Source organism: Brachyhypopomus gauderio, unplaced genomic scaffold (assembly GCF_052324685.1).
Source record: "Brachyhypopomus gauderio isolate BG-103 unplaced genomic scaffold, BGAUD_0.2 sc122, whole genome shotgun sequence".
In the NCBI taxonomy this organism is placed as follows: Eukaryota; Metazoa; Chordata; class Actinopteri; order Gymnotiformes; family Hypopomidae; genus Brachyhypopomus; species Brachyhypopomus gauderio.
In genome coordinates, this window is record NW_027506943.1 from 284,203 (window position 1) to 303,903 (window position 19,701).

A 19,701-nucleotide genomic window follows, 5' to 3' on the forward strand; every position below is an offset into this window, starting at 1 on the left:
GGCACCCAAATCCAACTTCCATAAAGCTTTTTACAGCACAACCAAACTCATTGTTTGCAGCAGAACACACCTATTGGTGCAAGTTTAGAACCAGGTAATAATCATGTCAGGGAAAAGCTGTTTTTTGCCCCACATGTTCAATACAGGCCCACAAGCAAAGTTGCTGTGGTGTGTTTAGTCCTGCTACGTAATCCCTCAGGCTTTTCCCCAAGGAACGGGAAGATTCAGGACTCTGGTGGGAGACAGCAAGTGAGGACTGCTCAAGAAAGACGTGAGAAGGGGCCATAAGCCTGCACTTCAGATAGAAGAGTGCAGGCTCCATTCCTCCACCCACGCACTACCCAGCCTGCCTTTCTCCCGCCTTTCTCTCCTTTCTCATCCTCTCCTGTCCCCACCCTGCCGTGCTAAGGCCATGAGAACTCTGTGGTCGGTGTCCGCCAGCGGCCTGAGTGAGTCTCGCACATTCCTGGTGCATTAACGTGCGTGGAGCCCTGTGGGAAGTGTGTGAGGTAGACGTGGGCGTGCCAGGTCCCTTCCTCAGACTGCGGGAGCGTTCTCGCAGAGCAGACACGAGAGTGCCATGCTTTAACGGAGTAGCAGTTCATCCTCACCAGTCCTGTTCAACGCACTACATCATATCGCTCTCCAAGGACTTACTGGAGATCAACGTATTTTGTAATACTGTCAGTTATAATCTTATCAGATCATTTAATGTATGAATAAGTGATGAACATATAGCATAGCCTTAATTGTGCATTTGGACACCAGCATCCCTTTTGGAGGGCACTCCAAATAAATAATAAGAGTCCCTAAAGAGATAGGTGGTTGGGAATACAGCCCTGTGGAGGAGTGCAGTATGTGATGCAAACATCCTTTCTTTGCTTTTTAAGAGGCATAGAGAGGAAGTTGTGGTGACCTTACTCTCCCAGTGCAAACCATACTGGAGCCCAACAACCATCAGGCACAAGGCTGCTCCCTCTCCCATCTTCCCAAATGCACCTTCAAGCACCTTCAAGTGGTGAAACATCTGTTGGCTATTCCCTTGGCTCAACTCTCTGGGACGGGCCTACTCGGAAATAATGGATCATCGTGTTAATTCCTGGGGCTTTTGATGACGCGGGCAGCTCTGGGCTCTTTTCCTTCTGTCGGAGTTCACCAGTTCAGCCTTCTCGGCATGCGGGTGACGCCCGTGTGTCTGCCCTCGCTGACAGGCCTTGTGTGTAACACTACACTGCACCCGTGTGTGAAAAGGCCAGGAGCCGGACATCCGGGGGTGGGGTGGGGGGGTGTTTGGGGCACACATGCTGGCTACAAAACCAGCTCCTGAATTTGGGAGAACAGAGTAGGAGACAGTGAGACTGTAGCTGGAGGGGAAGGTGAGACGTGGTGAAAGATGAAAGCAGTGTCGAATATTTCACGTTTTCATACAAGACACTTTGGACGCTCATAAACGCTTGTTTTAAGAGGAGTGACTTGGGGCTTCTGATGGGAAACCAAACTTGTTTTCTTGCATGTTGGGAGAAGAGAGAGCAGAGAGCCACAGTCGCCACATAGATAGCTGACGACACACACACAAGGACACACACACACACACACACAAGGGCATTTGTGACCCATGATGTAACTGGTTCCCCCATTAATCTTTTTCATTGCTTGCTTCTTAAAGCCTGAGTATTGTGTAAGTGTCCACAGCACTGATCCAATGTTAAGGAGATGGCTGCTTCATAGAACGTGTGTACTTCTTCATAGATTGTCCGGTACATGGGAAACCCATGGAAGCATGCTAATGGAAACGCATGAAGAATTAGGAGAAACATGCCAGTTCTCCACACATGGATTAAGCCTGTCCTTGGACTGAGAAAGGCAGTGTTCTCCTTGGGAATGCCCACTGTCTAGTCTTAATCCATGTGTGGAAAACTGCTTCTTCCCGGGAATGACAACAGTTTAGCTGTCAGCGCACCTCCCTGTCTCCCATTCTCTCTGCAGGATCTCTGCTTTAATGACCAGGCATGCTGAGACCCTGAAGCCTGTTCATCATATTCCAGTTTATGGAACACTTCATAAAAGCGTTTAATGACTTCAGGCAGTTGTTCGGTGACAGATACAAGTGGCCACTCGCGCTGCCCCCCGAAGGACCGCCTTAGCTGGTCTGGATGTCTCCGCTGGTTTTTCAGGAGAAGAGAGAGTTTAAAGACAGTGGCTGAGGTGTGTAGGACTGGCGGGGTGGAGAAACGGAGACAGAGGGACGGAGGACAAAAATACATCTGAATTCCAGTGTTGGCGGTGCTGTGTTTCATTATGGAGTCCCTGATCTTGATGAGTGCTGGTCAGAGGAGACTGGAGTCTGCAGTACCGCCTGAGAAGTGTTAAACAGAGCCGTGTGTGGAGATTTGTGTTAGCATGATGCTTTCCGTACGTTTGGTCCAGGTTGGGCACACATGGGAAGTTCCTTGTCAGCCATTTTGTGCCTTAAGTATTAAACTGTTCCAGCCCTTGCGGTGCACACATCTGCTCATAAAGGCAAAAGTATGTGGCAACCCAAGTATGGCTCTGGCCAAGTGGGTTCAATTCTATGTTTTATGTTTAGCATATTGATGATGCCAGTTTTTCTTCCACCTCTGATTTGCAAGAATCTGACACAGTTAGTTTTGACTTGGAACTGCATATCTCTACAGCGTGCACATGTGAAAGTGTTCAGGTGGACTTCAAAACATGACTGGTCCACTTAGAGAAGAAATATACAGTGTAGGCAGTCAAAATAATTTAAGCAGAAGGGACACTTATGTATATTTTATGCAATCACGAATGGACAGAACACTTGACATCACCATCACTAAAAGTGACAGGCTCTTAAGTAATTTATTTGTGTATTGATTTATTTATTTCCTTTTTTTACATTTGTACTGACACGTTTTTGTTTGATGCAAGTCTCAACTGAAAACCTCAGATGGCCACCAGATAATCAAGTCCTCCACATACCAAAGGTCTGAAAATCATATGTGATTCTAAATTTATATACTGTATGTTGCTTATTATGATCACTTTTCCCATAACTCATATTTCCTGTACAGTGGTATTGTAGTGTATATTTCATATACAGTAATATATTTTTATACGTCTTTCATGATAACGTGACTGCATTTATACACTGATCTTATATAAATATGCTTTTATGTTCAGGGCTGAATGTATGTCTGGAAAGCACATGATCCTTCTGTACCACACTGTTTATCCTGTAGAATTGTTCATGGCTCATGGGATTCTTATAGGATTCCAAAAGATCTTGAAATCTTGAAATGGTAATAGGGGTCACCATATAGCTCTCAAATGTTTTCAGGATTTTGCTTTTATTCTGCCATTTACTTTGTCGCTATACTTCTAAGAGTTTATAGATGCTAATATTGAAAACAGTCTTTTTATTGTTAAAGTGTTTAATCTGTGGCCTTTGTGTGCTAATTGCTTTGATGAGACAGCGACACAAACATAGAGACAGTGAGAGGGAGAGATCCAACCAGCCTGCCAACATGCAGCTCTTCTAGAGCACAGCCTGTGTAGGAGTGAGGTCCAGCTCTTCAAGAGCACAGCCTGTGTAGGAGTGAGGTCCAGCTCTTCTAAAGTGAGGTCCAGCTCTTCTAGAGCACAGCCTGTGTAGGAGTGAGGTCCAGCTCTTCTAGAGTGAGGTCCAGCACTTCTAGAGCACAGCCTGTGTAGGAGTGAGGTCCAGCTCTTCTAGAGTGAGGTCCAGCTTTTCTAGAGCACAGCCTGTGTATGAATGAGGTCCAGCTTTTCTAGAGCACAGCCTGTGTAGGAGTGAGGTCCAGCTCTTCTAGATCACAGCCTGTGCAAATGTCAGGTGCTCTTCTAGAGCACAGAAGTCACGCTCTTCTAGAGTGAGATCCAGCTCTTCTACAGCTCAGCCTGTGCAGGAGTGAGGTCCTGCACATCTAGAGTACAGCCTGTGTAAGAGTGAAGTCCAGATCTTCTAGTGCATGCTCAATGATCTTTCTCTGCCTGCTTTGTCTGCTCCAGATGTACCAGTACCAGTTATGACAGAGAAGGTGGCAGGGGGAGAAAAATATCGAAGCACAATCAAAACATAATTAGAGTTCAGACAACAGCTGATAACATAGCTGAACAATATGGATTTGCCTCTGAGAGGTTAGGCTTGCAAAGGGACCAAAAGCCAAAAAAGTAGCATTCTTTCTAAAAGGCTCCCTAAAGTGTGTGTGGACTTTCTGAAAACACTGTTAAACATATACGTCTTACATTTCTGTCCAGTCCTCTAAATGTATTACAGTGTCCATGCAGTCATTTCTTAAATATTAAAAAAAAAAAAAAAAAAAAAAGAATCTGTCTGCTCACCATCAGCGAGGGCATTGTAGTGGAACTGCAGTGAAACTAATGTTTCTGAGGATAAAAGTGCCATTGTAGGGTGACAGATGCTTCTCTCGTATAAAAAACCTGGGAAGTCATTTGTGTTTCAGATGGCTGCAGTAAGCCTCTCACCCAGCTCAGTCTGATGTTAATTAGCTCATAAATTAAAGACATTGACTTTTTTTTGCAAGCAAGCAAGATGAATGGGAGGGATGTTGAATTAAGAGCATTTGGAGGAAGAGGAGGAAAAAAATGAAGCTATGCAAAAAATAAACAAAAGGGGGCGAAGCGGCTTCAAAAGGGGATCTAACTCAGCTGGCGTTTGAAGTGAACGTCTGAGGCTGCTTCCACATGCCACATGGATTAATGGCGGAGGGGACGGGTGGAGTAGCGTCCACCCTCTGCCCCCGTGACTACGTCCCTGACGCTGACGCTCATCTCCTGATCCCAGACCAGTTTCCACTGAACTTCTTTGAGTGGCTACAGTTGACATTTAGTAGTGCTGTGTATTTTTGAGCAAAACAAAAACCCTTCTAAAGATATGTTTTGACAGCTTTGACAATTATTCCTTGATAATTGTTATAGGGAGGCACTCGTGCCATATTCCACACTGCTGGTTTGGTGTTAATGCCAGAGGTCATTCGGTGTGTGAAAGTTTGTAACTTCTTCTAGCACACACAGCTATGTGATCAAAAGGGCTGGGACTTGTTAACGTGCCCGTTTTAAAGAGTAGCGCTGCTTGATTTGTGATCCAGTTACCGTGCAGTCGTTAGAACTTCGTTACACTGCAGTGAGAGTAAAGTCATGTTTTCCATTGCCGGCTGGTTAATTGACCCAGTGCAGGCTGACCTTAACGAGGGAGGGATGTTCTTGCATGACAATGAAGAATCACGTTCATTGAAAATGTGCTTTTGTGTTTTTTTGTGACGTGGATGTAACAATGTGACGATTATGGTGTGAATGAGGGAGAAAGGTGTGGGATTAGGTGCAGAAAGGCTGACTATAGATTTGAGTGGAGATGCTATCGACAGATTATTTCTGTGCTGTCACAACCTTGTTAATCTTAAACTGTAATCATAGCAGTAATCTGCCTTGATTGAGTATTGATTTTGGGATTCTTGTGCTTTCTATGCTACTGCTTTTAATTCACTTGCAATTAAATTAAATTAATCTATTCACTTTAAAACCCAAGTTGTATAATATGTGTGCGAACCATTTATTCTAGAAATTGGCATTTATTTTAATTTGAAAATAATTGTATCCTTTCTTTCATTCCCTTTCAATCACCATTCTGAGCTGTTCTGTGTTTCAGTATCTGTTTGTGATTGGGGACAATATGGAGATACAGACTATGTTGGTTTCATAGGTACATGGAATTTCTGTGGTTTTATGGGAATTATAAGTAGCTCTGCCAGATGTCTACATTTAGGAACATATAATATGATAAATGGTTAACTACTCTAAACTACTAAAATAAACTATAAACATAATCCAATTTCTTTTCAAATGTTTTGATGCACATTTGCTTTAAAGGCTGAGGTCAATTTCAGGGTATGGTGACTAATACACTTTACACCCAATAGCACTGTGGCCTCAAGGATAAACATTTACGACAAACAAAACATATTATGGGATATTACTGTTGTATAAGGATTACTGTCAAATGACATCCTTATTTTTGCAGTGCCTCATTTTCTCTGTGGTGTGGGTTAGTGGGTCACAGTCGGGCTGCGCTGTGTGAGATTAAGGTCGGCCTGAACGGTGCTGTTCTGCGTTAAGGTTAGGGTGCACTGTGTAAGACTAATGCTAGGCTAGTACTGTCCTGCATGGGCTGAAGATCAGGCTGCTGTAGGTGTTGGAGAATGCAGAAGTCTCCACATGCGCTGTGCTCTCCACCTGTGTATCCAGCTCTACTCTACGCCCATCTCGGTGCTCGGCTTCCCTCTCCACCCCTCTCCTCCGCTCATCACCGCTCTGGGCCCCTTGATGTCAGCTGGCACTGGCTCACAGCGTCTGCCAGGCGTTGGATCTCGGCGGGGGGCTATCTCCTACCAGTGCCCCTCCCAGCCGCAGACCCGCACGGGGAGATTGTCACCCTGCTTCATAATTGGGTTTTTAGATCTTCAGAACCAGGGGGCCCTCCGCAGTGCAGCACCTGGCTTGCTTACCTTTCAAAGGCCGCGGAGAATGCATCGCCCCGCCTCCCCCCGGGCCGTTCAGAAGTTCCAGACGCTCCTGTCAGTGTTTTAACTGCTCAACTTCTTTGTGGTTACACTAGACATCAGTGTTCCCTAGATAAGAAGCATTACCACAAAGGTCTATGCTGTAGATGATCTTTCTTGGCCTCTACACTGTGCTCGTCAAGCATATACCTGTCATTAAATAGAGCCAGATAGATGCCTGACTGATGCTAAAAGACGACACACTTTATAACCATACAAGTTTATAAAATTTTAACATTTGCTGTTCATTTTCTGCCGAGAATATCTCAAAACGGCCCATGTGTGAGTGGTTTTGACTGAGTACTACTCACTACTGTGTTTAGGACAAATATACTTCTGTCCATTCCTGCATCACAGTCAACAGCATCTGGGAGGACAGAGGAGTAGGACATCATCTGGGGGGACAGAGGGAATAGGACATCATCTGGGAGGACAGAGGAGTAGGACATCATCTGGGAGGACAGAGGGAGTAGGACATCATCTGGGGGGACAGAGGGAATAGGACATCATCTGGGAGGACAGAGGGAGTAGGACATCATCTGGGGGGACAGAGGGAATAGGACATCATCTTGGAGGACAGAGGGAGTAGGACATCATCTGGGGGGACAGAGGGAGTAGGACATCATCTGGGAGGACAGAGGAGTAGGACATCATCTGGGGGGACAGAGGGAGTAGGCCATCATCTGGGAGGACAGAGGAGTAGGACATCATCTGGGAGGACAGAGGAGTAGGACATCATCTGGGGGGACAGAGGGAGTAGGACATCACTTGGAAGGACAGAGGGAGTAGGACATCATCTGGGAGGACAGAGGGAGTAGGACATCATCTTGGAGGACAGAGGGAGTAGGACATCATCTGGGGGGACAAAGGAGTAGGACATCATCTGGGGGGACAGAGGGAGTAGGACATCATCTGGGGGACAGAGGAGTAGGACATCATCTGGGGGGACAGAGGGAGTAGGACATCATCTGGGAGGACAGAGGGAGTAGGACATCATCTGGGAGGACAGAGGGAGTAGGACATCATCTGGGAGGACAGAGGGAGTAGGACATCATCTGGGAGGAGAGAGGAGTAGGACATCATCTGGGGGGACAGAGGGAGTAGGACATCATCTGGGGGGACAGAGGAGTAGGACATCATCTGGGGGACAGAGGAGTAGGACATCATCTGGGAGGACAGAGGAGTAGGACATCATCTGGGGGGACAGAGGGAATAGCACATCATCTGGGAGGACAGAGGAGTAGGACATCATCTGGGAGGACAGAGGGAGTAGGACATCATCTGGGAGGACAGAGGGAGTAGGACATCATCTGGGAGGACAGAGAGAGTAGGACATCATCTGGGGGGACAGAGGGAGTAGGACATCATCTGGGAGGACATTTGCAAGGGGCCCTTCAATGACCAGGAAGTGGAAGCAGCTGCATTATAAAACCCTGTTTCTGCCAGCAACCAGACGGCACATTGTTCTCCGCCGCGCTGTCGGCCAATCACAAGCTGCTCTTGCTTGTTGAAGCGTTTCACTCCTAAATGCCAGCCATTTTAGACAAACGTACTATTGCGAAGAGTGTGAAGGAGGCCCCTCGGAGGGATCAGTGAGCAGATAGCATGCTGGGAGATTTAGGGGAGCGGGGGTGCTCACTGTTATGCATTTGAGGAAGTGCTGTGCGGATGTGTGTCCCAGGATAAGACACGTGTGAGCGAGTGGGTCTAAAGCTGAGTGGGTGTGAGGAACTGAGGAAGACACCTCACGATGTTCTGCTGGATGAGGTGACGGCTGTCTCGGAAAGACTGGGGCTTGTGCGTCGTGCCTCTTGTGGTACACGAGAGTGCCCATAACGTGTATGATTTTCTAGCTCCCAGCAAAAGGCCTCCTCATTAAATTATAGCTTCTGTTTTTAGGCCACGTCTCCTCTGGAAAAACAGAATGTAACATCATAACATCCAGGCCTGTCTCATTAACCTGCAAGACATCTGTCAGTGGAACCCAGGTAAGCCTGCTCAGAACAATGACCACTGGACACTCACAAGTGGTCACCATTAAGATGCATGGTGTTTCAATATGACCAAGGCTAGCTGTCGCCCCAGTCACCCAAGCTCTTTGTGCTCCTGTCACAGTGTCTGGGGCCCAACACATAAAAGTGCATGAAATCCTTCCATCAACAGCTCTAAATCTACAGCTAATCCTTCAGATAAGATCACATATTGCTGGGGACTTCAGTGTGGCGGTCCAGCAAAGATCTTGCTAATTAAATTGATCTGTTTTGTCCTTAAACCCGCTACCCTGAAAATGGCACCACTTCTCTTGGGAATTTGAGAATAAATGAAACATATATGGAATGGACCACCCTCATGTGAGAGGCAAGACTCTGAAACAGTATCTAACACCTCCAGTGTAAGACAAAGGGATGGATAATCTTTCATCTTTCTAAATGATCGATTTCAGATGATCAAACACTTTGGACACCAGCACTGCTGCCTCTCTCACTTCCTCTCTTCCCAGATCTCTCCTGTCTGTTTCCCTTTGTTTCTGTCGTTCTTCCTGCCTCCACGCCCCACAAGCTCTCTCTCTCTCTCTCTCGCTCCCTCTCTCTCCAGCTGTCTGTCCTCTTCTCTCTTTTCTTTCTCTCTTCCTTACAATCTCTTCAATCAGCCTCTCCTGTGTTCTTTTTCATCTTCACAGTACACTTCCATCTCTCTCATTTCTTCATCCCTCAGAAAATTGTAAACACATCACGATCAGAGTCTGCATGCTTTGATCCTGTCCAGCCTCTGAGACTGTGGTGCCACTTTGATCTGTTTTGGGGTGGTGGTTGTGTGTGTGTGGGGGGGGGGGGGGGGGGGGGGTGTAGTGGGGTGGCAATCAATAAAGAAGTCTCAGTGCTTTTGTTTGAAGATGAAGGGTGACTGTGTGAAACGATGACCTGTGGAAGGGTGGGGCACAAATTAAAAGAGGCATGTGCGTGTTTGTACGTGCGTGCGGGTGGTATGGATAGCTGCATTTAGCTAAGTGTTCAGTAATTTTGATGAGAAGGATTGTGTGTTACTGTCTGTTGGTGCAGCCCGGTGAAAGTTATGGTACATGCATCAGAACAGGTGGACATCATCCCATAAGTGATTTGTTTCCTATGCTCCCCAAACACAGCACTAGGTACAAAGCACAAATTAAACCAAACTTTTTCTGCATTCTTTTCCTTATGAGCCAAGTTACCATATCATTGATGAGCAAAGTTATCATAGAATTCAAAATGGATCATATCTCATCCCAGAGCTGCTCTGTCCGCCCTGATCCAGAATGACAAACAATCTGTGGAGTGCAGAAGGTTGGTGAATTCAACCTGCCTTAGACCGTTGTTTAGAGAAGGCCAGTTAGGATAATTCCTTGACTTGGTGCAGAGTGAACCATGGAAGACATGTTTGGACAGCTAGCATGTGTGTGTGTGTGTGTGTGTGTGTGTGTGTGTGTGTGTATGTGTGTGTGTGTGTGTGTATGTGGGTGTGTTGGGCTGAACTAGGGTTAGAGGACCATTAGTTGGAAAGTGTGTGTGTGTGTGTGTGTGTGTGTGTGTGTATTGGACCCCGGGGGTGAGCGAGGCACTGACACAGAGTAAGTAGGGTGTAGTCTGCTCAGCCACTAAGAGACCATATCCTGTCTTTGAGAAGATGAGCGTGGACTCAGACAGCCCTGAGGTAAAGGCTGATCAACTGATAACACTAAGCACCCTACAAACACACACACACACACCGCCACCCACACACACGTCTTTGCTAATGGCCTTTTTCATTGACTTTTCCCAGGCAGCCCCAAATGCCATGGACAAAGTTCTGTCCCATTCTGTCCTTTGATATATGAGTCCCCTCAAAATCACACACATCCTCATACACACTCCCATGCACACTGCCACAGGCAATAGGGATGTAACCCCACACCCTCCACACATTTATCCGTGGGTGACACTGCAATGTAAACACACATAGGCTTTTAAGCCATGGGAACTGAATATCAGAATACACACACACACACACACACACACATTCACTCAGTGTCTCTATCTCTCCCTCACACACACAAACACACACACACACACACACAGGAAGAGAGTAGGGAGGTGAAGGGTTAATGCTTTTAGGAAAAAGAAGTTAATTGAAACACCTTCTTCGTTCCCCAGGCTAGGTGTCCTGTGGTAGCCAGGTAGCCATTTCCAAAAACAGAAATTCCAGGATGAAGATTGAAATGAAAACTGTGGAGAAACACCACCTACTTATTAATTTGATTTATTTTCTTTTATTAATTCATACTCAGAAATCTCACACTCATCAAAGTGTGTTTTACAACAAAACTCAACTCCCTCTTAAGGCCCATTTCCAATAACTCCTGGGGTGAGAATCCACGATGAACAAGAGTTTATCCGTCCTCCTCCTACAGATTAAACGCTACCTCAGCAGATCTGACCCCGACGTGACCCTCCTAAACGGCTCTCGCGACGACCCCCGGAGAGCCGCCCTCAACTTATCTGTGAGAGCCAGGAGGAAGTTGGAACCCCCGCTGTTGGATCTGTGATGCTCCGCGTTGACCCTGCAGATATACCGGGCTCCCTGCTAAGGCCGAGAGCCCCACCTGATCACGCAGACAGGCCACGGCACAGAGGAGAGCCCACTGCGCTCCACGTTAAAACAATGGATCCGGAAGAGTGATCGGGCGGGTGTTCTTGAGCAATGGATCCAAAAGATCCAAAGTGATCGGCAACGTGTCGGCTCAGACAACTCGCTTCATATCTGCTGATGGGTCTTGTTGGATGTTAACAGTGGTTCTTTTTGACTTTTAGAATGATCTCTATGCAAACATCATCTGAAATGGAATTCAGAATGTGTGTACATTCATGTGCAAATAACATGAAGCACGGGATAAGTGTGTATTATAATATGTACTACTATTAGAACATATGTGTTAATATTAGTACATACGGTATGTGTTACTTTTAGTACATATATGCTAAAAAAAAGATATGGCATTCCTGATTTTGTTTGTTCTGTTTAAACATGCTTTTATGATAATGATATTTACTAATATTCTGTATTCGTTTAATGAAATGAAAGTGACACATCTGAAAATATTAATTGCGCATAACATATGTACAAAAGTTAATTTATTTTGAGTATTTACATCAGTTAACACATGCTATGGTTTAACAATCAACAGAAACTGGGATATTTATTTCCTTTTTTTGACATCAAAACAATTTTTTTTAGCAGAGCATGACAGATATTTACAAAATAAAACACCTTTCTGGTCTATACAAGAAAGAGCATTTGTTCACTTAACTGCCTTTCAGACATATATATTGCCTTTAAAACTATTTTAGTGGTAACGCACCGAGAACATAACAGTATTTAACAATATGGGGTTTAACAGTATTTCTTACAAAGGGGAAAAAAGAGAGACCTGACACTTAATCACGAGTCAAAATATGAACATTTTGTCATGTAGAAGAGGTGTAGAAGTCGGTTTTTCCTGCAACTCCTAAGTTTGAACCTACACTGGCATTTACTCTTTTGAAAGTTCATTCTTGCGCCCCAGTGGTTAGCCGTGGCATAGCTACATTAACTCAAGTTCCACCTCTTTCTCCTACAGACCAGTGGCAGGGGTGAGGGCCTCGCAGCTGTGGCCATGGCAGAGTGGTCAGTAAGAGGCAGGAAGTGGCAGTAAGAGACAGGAAGTGGAGCGGACCAAAGTAACTGAAGCAGCTCTGTGATGGACAGGCCTGCTGGTGAAACATCCCTCATTACAAAATCATGGCCTCTGCTTTTTCAGGGTTGGGGGGAGGGTGTAGATTTGTCCTTATATAAGTGGGCATGAGGTGTGAGGTGAGTGGCAGAGTGCTGTTGTCACCGGCGTTCATTGGCTGGACGTGTCCCCCACACTGACCTGAGGCAGCGAGCTCCATCTGGGGATCGAGGATGCCCACCCGCTGAACCCCCACGGTGGGCGCAGAAAAGAGCAGGGGGTTCTGGGACACGCAGGCGGCAGAGTGCAGGTCAAGAGAGCTGGGCTTCAGAATGAGGACATGGCATCCGGTTTCTCTTCTTTCTTCTGTTCCCACTGTCTCTCATGCACTAAGCTCTGGGTCTGCATTCACCTGGTACTCTTTGCCCATATTGTACCCTGGTCCATACATTGAGATGGGTGGACCACTTCAGTTAAAGCTACAATAAGTGATTTTATTTGAGAAAGTATCAGCTAAACTGACTTTACATACAGATAGCTGATCATTATAATAGTTGCTGTGGGAAAAAAACAATACTCTGTGACTGCCTAGGGCTTTGAAATCAGCAGCTGACCTGAACACAGTACGGCTGCTTTAACCAATCAGAAAACGTCTTTACAAAGGGGCGGTCCTTCCTTTCAGTCAGTTATTTTTGCACATGCATGCAGCACATTGAAGAGTCAGCTAGCGCTACACATGCATATCTTTGGAGGGAGGGGCCTTGGGAAAAGATTTGGATGGATGGCAAAGTACTAAAGGGAGAGGTTGAACTCCGGGTGCTAAGATTAGCCTAAATGATCAGCTACTGTAACTTTAATTAAAGCTGTTTAAATCACATTCTGAATTGGGCATGCGAAATGGTCGTATATATTATTCCTATTCATGCCTAATGGCTTTCTAACGCAACTGTCTGGAACTAGGATTACAGCTGAAGACAAAGTGTCACAGAGAAGAACTAAGGGCCGAGATCACCTGGTCTGTTTCCCCCAGTGTGAATCTGACATACTGGTATCGGAGTGCTGGATTTGAGGGGTGGGGAATACAGGAGGAAGTTGTGCTCTCTCTCTCAGTTCTTCTCGCTGTCGTGGGGTTTGTGGCGGCCCTGGTGCCACAGGGCCGTGGGCAGGTTCTGACAGCCCATGTACTCCTTCCTCACCTCAGCCTCGGAGAGAGGAGGGGTGGAGTTGCAAGGAGCTCCGGCCAGGGTCACGTTCAGCAGGCCTGCCTCGTGCATCACGGCGCTCTGGTGAAAGACAGAAAAGAGCCATGTAGAGAGGGAAAGAGTTAGGGACAGAGGAGTTAGGGAAAGAGGAGTTAAATAAATGAGATCGGTCAGTAGAGGGACACTGCCCGGTCCGTGGCAGACGTGGACATACCTTACTGAGGTGGTCGATGAGGCAGTGGGACGGGTGCAGGGAGGCCCACGCCCGAGCCTCCTCCGCCCAAGGCGGGCCGTTGAGCAGCACCACGTTGGGGTGTTTGGGGGAGCCTCTCAGCCGCTTGCCGAGCACCCCGCTGTAGCTCTGCTCCACGAACAGCAGCACTCGACTGGCTTTGCAGCCGGCCAGGTCGGCCAGCAGCTCCCCCACCGTGTAGCGCTCCTTCAGGTCTGCCTGCAGACAGACGCACAGCTCAGCATGCTACCTTTGAGCTGCAGGGCTCGGACAGTCCAGAAAGTAGAACATTTTTAAGCCACGTCAACAGAACGTGCCGGTGATAAACCTACCTTTTGTATGCTAATTCAGAGCGGCTCTTCTCGTGTGTACCGAATTTGGTAGAGATTGGTCATCGTTAAGTCCAAAGCCTAATCTATAATCTAGGCTTTGTTCCTGGGATTTTAGGGGGCAAATTTACAGTAGAATTATACTGGAGAGGATTTGTGTTAATATCAGAATTGACTTAGCTTAAGTGGAAATGCCATTTGATTTGATAAGACCAGCAATCCCTTCGCAGGGCCCCTTAAGGCAAGAGGAGCTGCTTTCTCATGGGGAGCAGGACGTTTGGTGGTCCTGATCCCGTGTGGTCCTTGTCTCTCAAACCCCCCGTCTTTGTCACTCCCGTCCCTGTCTGGGGATCAGGTTGTTGCATTTGTCTCCAGAGAGTCTGTGCCTATTGTTACAGAAGGAAGGGCTTTACCATGCTGTCTGGGCCTTTCCGCCTGTCCGGCGTCCAGCATATGGCCAGGATTACCCACCACCTTGAGCAGAGGAAGGTGGGATTTCACTGGGGTCAACTGAGTGTACTTTTAAAAGCCAATATAATTAAATGTCTCCTTGCTGTCAGAACTGAGATCATTAGTGATGGATGAAAGACAGGATTTCTTTTATTGAAGGATTGGCAGATCTATTGTGGACTAAGACGGGGATATGTCTTCCTGAACCTTAATAAGATTTTGGGCTTAAAGTGCCTCGCACTACACTTCTCTGACATCTAAAAAATGAGGACGATCAGGCCCTGCAGTTTTTTTAATGTGTATTAGCTGAGCGGATGACATCACACAACGATGCTTCTGATGAAAGCGCGTCGTCCTAATCACCAGCAGCACTGAGAACAAGTGCAAATATGAGGGCCAAAGAGATAAGCTCCCAAACAGCAGAGTCAGGGCCCTCCACCCCACCCCCTTCCCTCCAGTCAATAAAGGCAGTAAGGAGGCGAGAGGGGACTTTAAGGAGGCGTTTACTCCGCTTCTGTCAACAAGTGCCCTCCTTTGTGCCTCTTTGATTGGACAACAGGCACTTTGAAGTGGTTTGGCTGTGCCGATTTATAGATGGGGTTACGCTGGATTCATTAACAGGAAGATAAGGGATGATATTTCTTGCATTCCTGACGTCTGCCTATTGATCTCCTGTTTACTGCAGCACGGTGTCGTAGCACCGCGGAGCAGTTCTTTAACAGCACCTGTCATATACCTTAGGCATAAGTGCTCTAAGAAGAAGGCAGGTCTTTGTTTCAGTGGGTGTCATCCTCTGGGAGTAGGAGATACAGAAGCGTTGAACAGAAACACTTTCAACATTGGGCGGCCCATTTGTTTTTAAATTCCTGTTGGCACCGGAGCCGTGGGCAGAGGGGTGGTGTGGGGGGGTGGGGGGTGAGAGGTCATGCACACTCACGATGCCGTTATTGTTGCGATCCCAGAGCAGCATGGTTCCATCGTTGCGCGTGGGGCTGTTTAGGTAGAGGACCAGCGAGTCAGCACAGTGCTGCTTGCGGCAGACGTAGGAGATGTGGTTCCTGATCACGTCCTTCTCGGTGGCTGGGTACATCCCTTCTGCCTCTTTAGCTGCCCAAGTGTGCAACACAGCGGTGGATTGAAACATGAGGCACAGCTCGTGAAATGCAATTTTTGTCGCATTCGGTGATAGTTGCCTATCCTATAAAAAGTGCTTGTGCGACACTCAAAATGTGATTATAGAAAGGATTTTTTTAAACAAAGCAAAGTCCTGGAGATATTTAGAATACCATTACTCTATAGCATACCGCAGATATACACTCTGGCTTTGAGATCTCACCTGCTACCTGTCCGTTTCCAGCAAAGAAGGTTTTGATGTGATCCTTATGGAAGCCGTTGTCCCTCAGCATCTGGTAGAAGAGCAACAAGTTCTGCACATGCCGCTGGTATGTGATCTGCTCCTGCCAGCCACCTGGACATAAAAGCAACCAGAGACAGAGAGGACTCAGCCTGAGAAGTCTCACCACAGAGCACTTCCACCCTGGCTCTAGCAATGGGCTTGGTTTCTGTGAGGTAATAAATAAACAATGTCAAAGTCGACCAAGTACTACATATAACCAAGATTTGGTCATTATGGGTCAATATGTGCTACAAAGCAGGCTAGTACAGAAACAATAGAAAAATCTTAACTTTTTTGTTTGTTTGTTTGTTTTTTTTTACCTGAGAGCAGAACGGCGTGGTCACATGTCTGGTAGAGGCGGCAGGACAGGTGTGTGGCGAGGGGCTGGTGATGGCACCGGCGAGTGTTTTTATTGAGTTCACAGCTGGAGACGGGCACACTCGGACTGGTGAGTGGCAAGGGCTGTGGGCATTTGGCAAACTCAGGACGATCTGTTTACAGAGGTGGCAACAAGAAAGACGTGATTCTTTTTCGTGCACTGGAAATGATTTGGTAGACTGTCTACATATAGAAACACATCTAAACCTAAAGCCAGCCACAATCACCCAGAGTAAAAAGCGTTCCATTTCTATGCTCAGTGTTGTGAATAACAATTACGTCTGGCATTGGCAGTGTTATTTAGCCCAGGCATACACTGTATGGGGCCCGTGTTTGGAAATCTGTCTCACTCAGTCATCGACCCACCCACGCAGCGTAGGCGCTGGGTTCGGTTGCTGTCCCTCACTCCCACCACTAGGGGCAGAAAATGAATCTCGCAGAGGCCCCCGCTGCGCTCCACGCGACCCGTTCTGGACGTGGGGCTCCGGCGGACCCGGGCCCGGCCTGCCATTCGCTCACTGCGGCTCCGCCTCCGTTTCAGCTGGTTCTGGCAGCGAGTCTTTAGGGCCAGTGTCAGACACTCTTCTCCTGCAAAACAGCAGTCAAACAGATGCCTACACTCATCTATTTTGATTCATAGAGAAGGTGGGAACATTTTGAAAGTTGTATTTATAACTTGTATGGATGTGCCTGAAATCTATCGAAAATATAGGAAATGGTGTCTAAGCAGGGCTATTCTTGTAAAAGTTTGCTCTAGCTAAGACTGTATTGCTTTCACCATCTGTTATGAGTCTACCATTTATCCAGTTCTTGCTTCTGGACAATTACCAGACACACAGTAGTTTAGAGAAGATTACAGGGCTACAGCAGCCTTGAAGCCTCCATCTATTTCAGGTAACTCGGACTGAGGAATCTGGACCATGCAGCTGGACCAAGAAATCGACTAATCAGAAACCATTATATATCTACTTGACTTAATTCCAGATAACTAATGAAATTGCCCTTGTCACAATTAAATGTTTCCTGGACATGCTAGGACAGTGCTAGACGTAGTGTCTCCATCTCACGTGTTAGCCACGTATCTTCTCTGGTCCCGTTACAATCACACCTGGGAGGGTCACACGTGTGATTAAAGTAAATTTCTGTCTTCTTTAGACCATCTTCAGATTAGATGGTCAAGCTCAGACAGATTCAGGCCCAAAGTTGTTTTCACATTCAGGCTCTGCTGAATGAAATGCAAGACAAATAATATGCTTTTCCTCCTGGAGTTTAAACTAGAGCTGTTTTCCTTCACTTTGATTATTTCTGGCACATTCTGTAATTATTAGACCTCCCTAATTTATTTTTTATTTCCTGTTCTTAAAGTTCTGTAAATTTTCCTTTCTGAGGACTTAATGCAATAAATGCCTCTTGTGGTAAAGTTTAGTTGTTCGATAGTTTATCACCATCAGGCTGTCAGATCTTAATTAATAGGCTACTTGAAAACCTGAATGCAGTGTCTTTTAGTCTAATGTTTTAAAATGTGACTGAATACACACAAGGATGTCCACTTTATTTTCATATAGCTTAGCATCCCAGCGGGTCAAGCTTAGACTGGAGTGGACTTTGGTGAACATGGCGAGTTGGGTCTTGAGCCGGGCGCTGACGGCAGAAACCACACCATGAATTACTGACAGTTCCTGTTGCTACTGCATGACTTTCAGCTGAGAGTTTCATTCCCCTCCAGTATATCTGCTGGGGGACGGGGGCCTGACCGTTCCTGGGGAGTTACTCCTGTAACTTTCTTTCATCCGTCTTCTGTGTCATGTTACCTAAGCGGTCTGTGAACTTGTTGCCAGCACGTGTTATTACTTTTCACCTCCCCAAATTCAAACGAACGTGTCTTCAGTTCTACCAAAAGTCACTATATATCCGCGTCCAAAATGATAACAGATGTTAAAAACATGTACATAAACAACGCAAATTGAATTGTTTCCTGCTATGAAAAGACGAATGCTATAAAAAGAAGGTAATAATAGGACATGTATTCTTATACATCCAGCAACTCTGCCTGTGAATGGAAGAGCTTCACTACAGCTTCTTCCTACCATGTAGACGCGTACATTTGCTTACATCATTTATTTAGAAATCTATTTTAACTTGCGGGTATATATATCTATATATACTCGCAAGTTAGAAATCTATTTTAACTTTTAACTTGCGGGTGTATATATACACACCCCCACCCAAAGAGTTTCTCTTTAAAAACCAAAAATGTCACTTACCTAAATAAATTCCATCCATATGGCCACATTTTTTCTTGGTCACGTTGAAATCTACATAGAAAAGAACAACTGGGTGTCCAAAGCTCTCCTCCGGGCTGGGGTCTAGAACAAGGACGGCGTCGTGTGCACTTGTCCCGGGGAAATACTCTTGGTTGATTTTGCTCTCATCCATAACCGTACCTAGCGCATAACTAGTGTGTTTTGATGCCACCATCCCAGTTGAATAGGAATCTGGCAGAATAGCGAGCACTTTCCCCGAGATGGTCTCGGAAACGTAAACTACTACCCCGTTCAGGTGGAGGTGCGACAGTCTTTTGCACTCGCTGTCCGATAAAGACACCCTCCGGCACAAGTTGAGCTTCAGGTACTGAAAACCAGCTTTAACCCAACGGTCCACTTGTCCGAACTTTACTTGGGTACCGTGATATCCCCCGATAAGCAGCACAAAAACCAGAAAGGAAAAGTACACGGTCTGGACCTTCATGCTTTGGCTGGTCACGACGATGATAACCTCTAGCCCGGTCGGCTTTGGTGTCCGTTCAGTTTAACAAACTTTTAAATACGTAAAATGTTCAACTTCTGCAGCTAGGCAAATAAGTCAGCCGGACACAAAGTCGACGGTTACGGGTTGTGTTATTAAGTTGAATGGATTCAGCCTTCTTCATTAAATGGGACATCAAAGTGTCAGAGCAGCATCCAGATGGGAAGTAATGTGCAACAGTAACTCCATCCCACAGGCGCTGACATGCCGGTAAACAGAGGAGGGAGGGAGATGGGGAGGGGAGGGGAGAGGGGAGAGGGGACCACGACCATCATCCTACCTGTCACTCAAACTCCATCACACACGTGGTTTTACTCCGGGGTGTTCAGATCCGCTGAACTGAACAGAGCAGGACCAGTGTGGAGTTTTCTGGAGTCAGCAATTTAACTGGGCGAGGATATAGAGAACCTAGGTACAATAAAAACACTAAAATAGAATAGATTTCAAAATGACACCGATAAGTGTCTAGAAATGTTAATACGACTTTTTCGTTCACTAAACGTTTGCATGTAAACAGTGCAAGTCATCATTTAATAAAAAATATACATATTAATTAAATGAAATATTCGATTTTTCTTGACGATACCACAG

At 46.2% G+C, this 19,701-nt stretch overlaps 2 protein-coding genes across 3 annotated transcripts in view; one reads left to right on the plus strand and one right to left on the minus strand.

Moving 5' to 3' along the window:
• The window catches only part of LOC143498892 (uncharacterized), a 32,525-nt gene extending 20,938 nt beyond the window's left edge, over positions 1–11,587 (plus strand). For both annotated transcript variants that reach the window (XM_076993800.1, XM_076993799.1), the window contains exon 4: positions 11,020–11,587. In XM_076993800.1, the coding sequence (XP_076849915.1) occupies positions 11,020–11,154 (135 nt within the window). In that variant the 3' untranslated portion in view covers positions 11,155–11,587. The remainder of the gene's footprint in view (positions 1–11,019) is intronic.
• Positions 11,588–11,723: 136 nt separating this feature from the next.
• On the minus strand, positions 11,724–19,401 carry LOC143498896 (uncharacterized). Its single transcript, XM_076993803.1, has 7 exons — positions 18,570–19,401; positions 16,672–16,893; positions 16,248–16,418; positions 15,868–15,999; positions 15,469–15,638; positions 13,735–13,971; positions 11,724–13,601 (listed from the first exon to the last, which is right to left on the minus strand). Exons 1-7 carry the CDS (start codon positions 19,051–19,053, stop codon positions 13,425–13,427), a joined length of 1,593 nt encoding a protein of 530 aa, XP_076849918.1. The 5' UTR covers positions 19,054–19,401; the 3' UTR covers positions 11,724–13,424.
• Between the last annotated feature and the right edge of the window lie 300 nt (positions 19,402–19,701).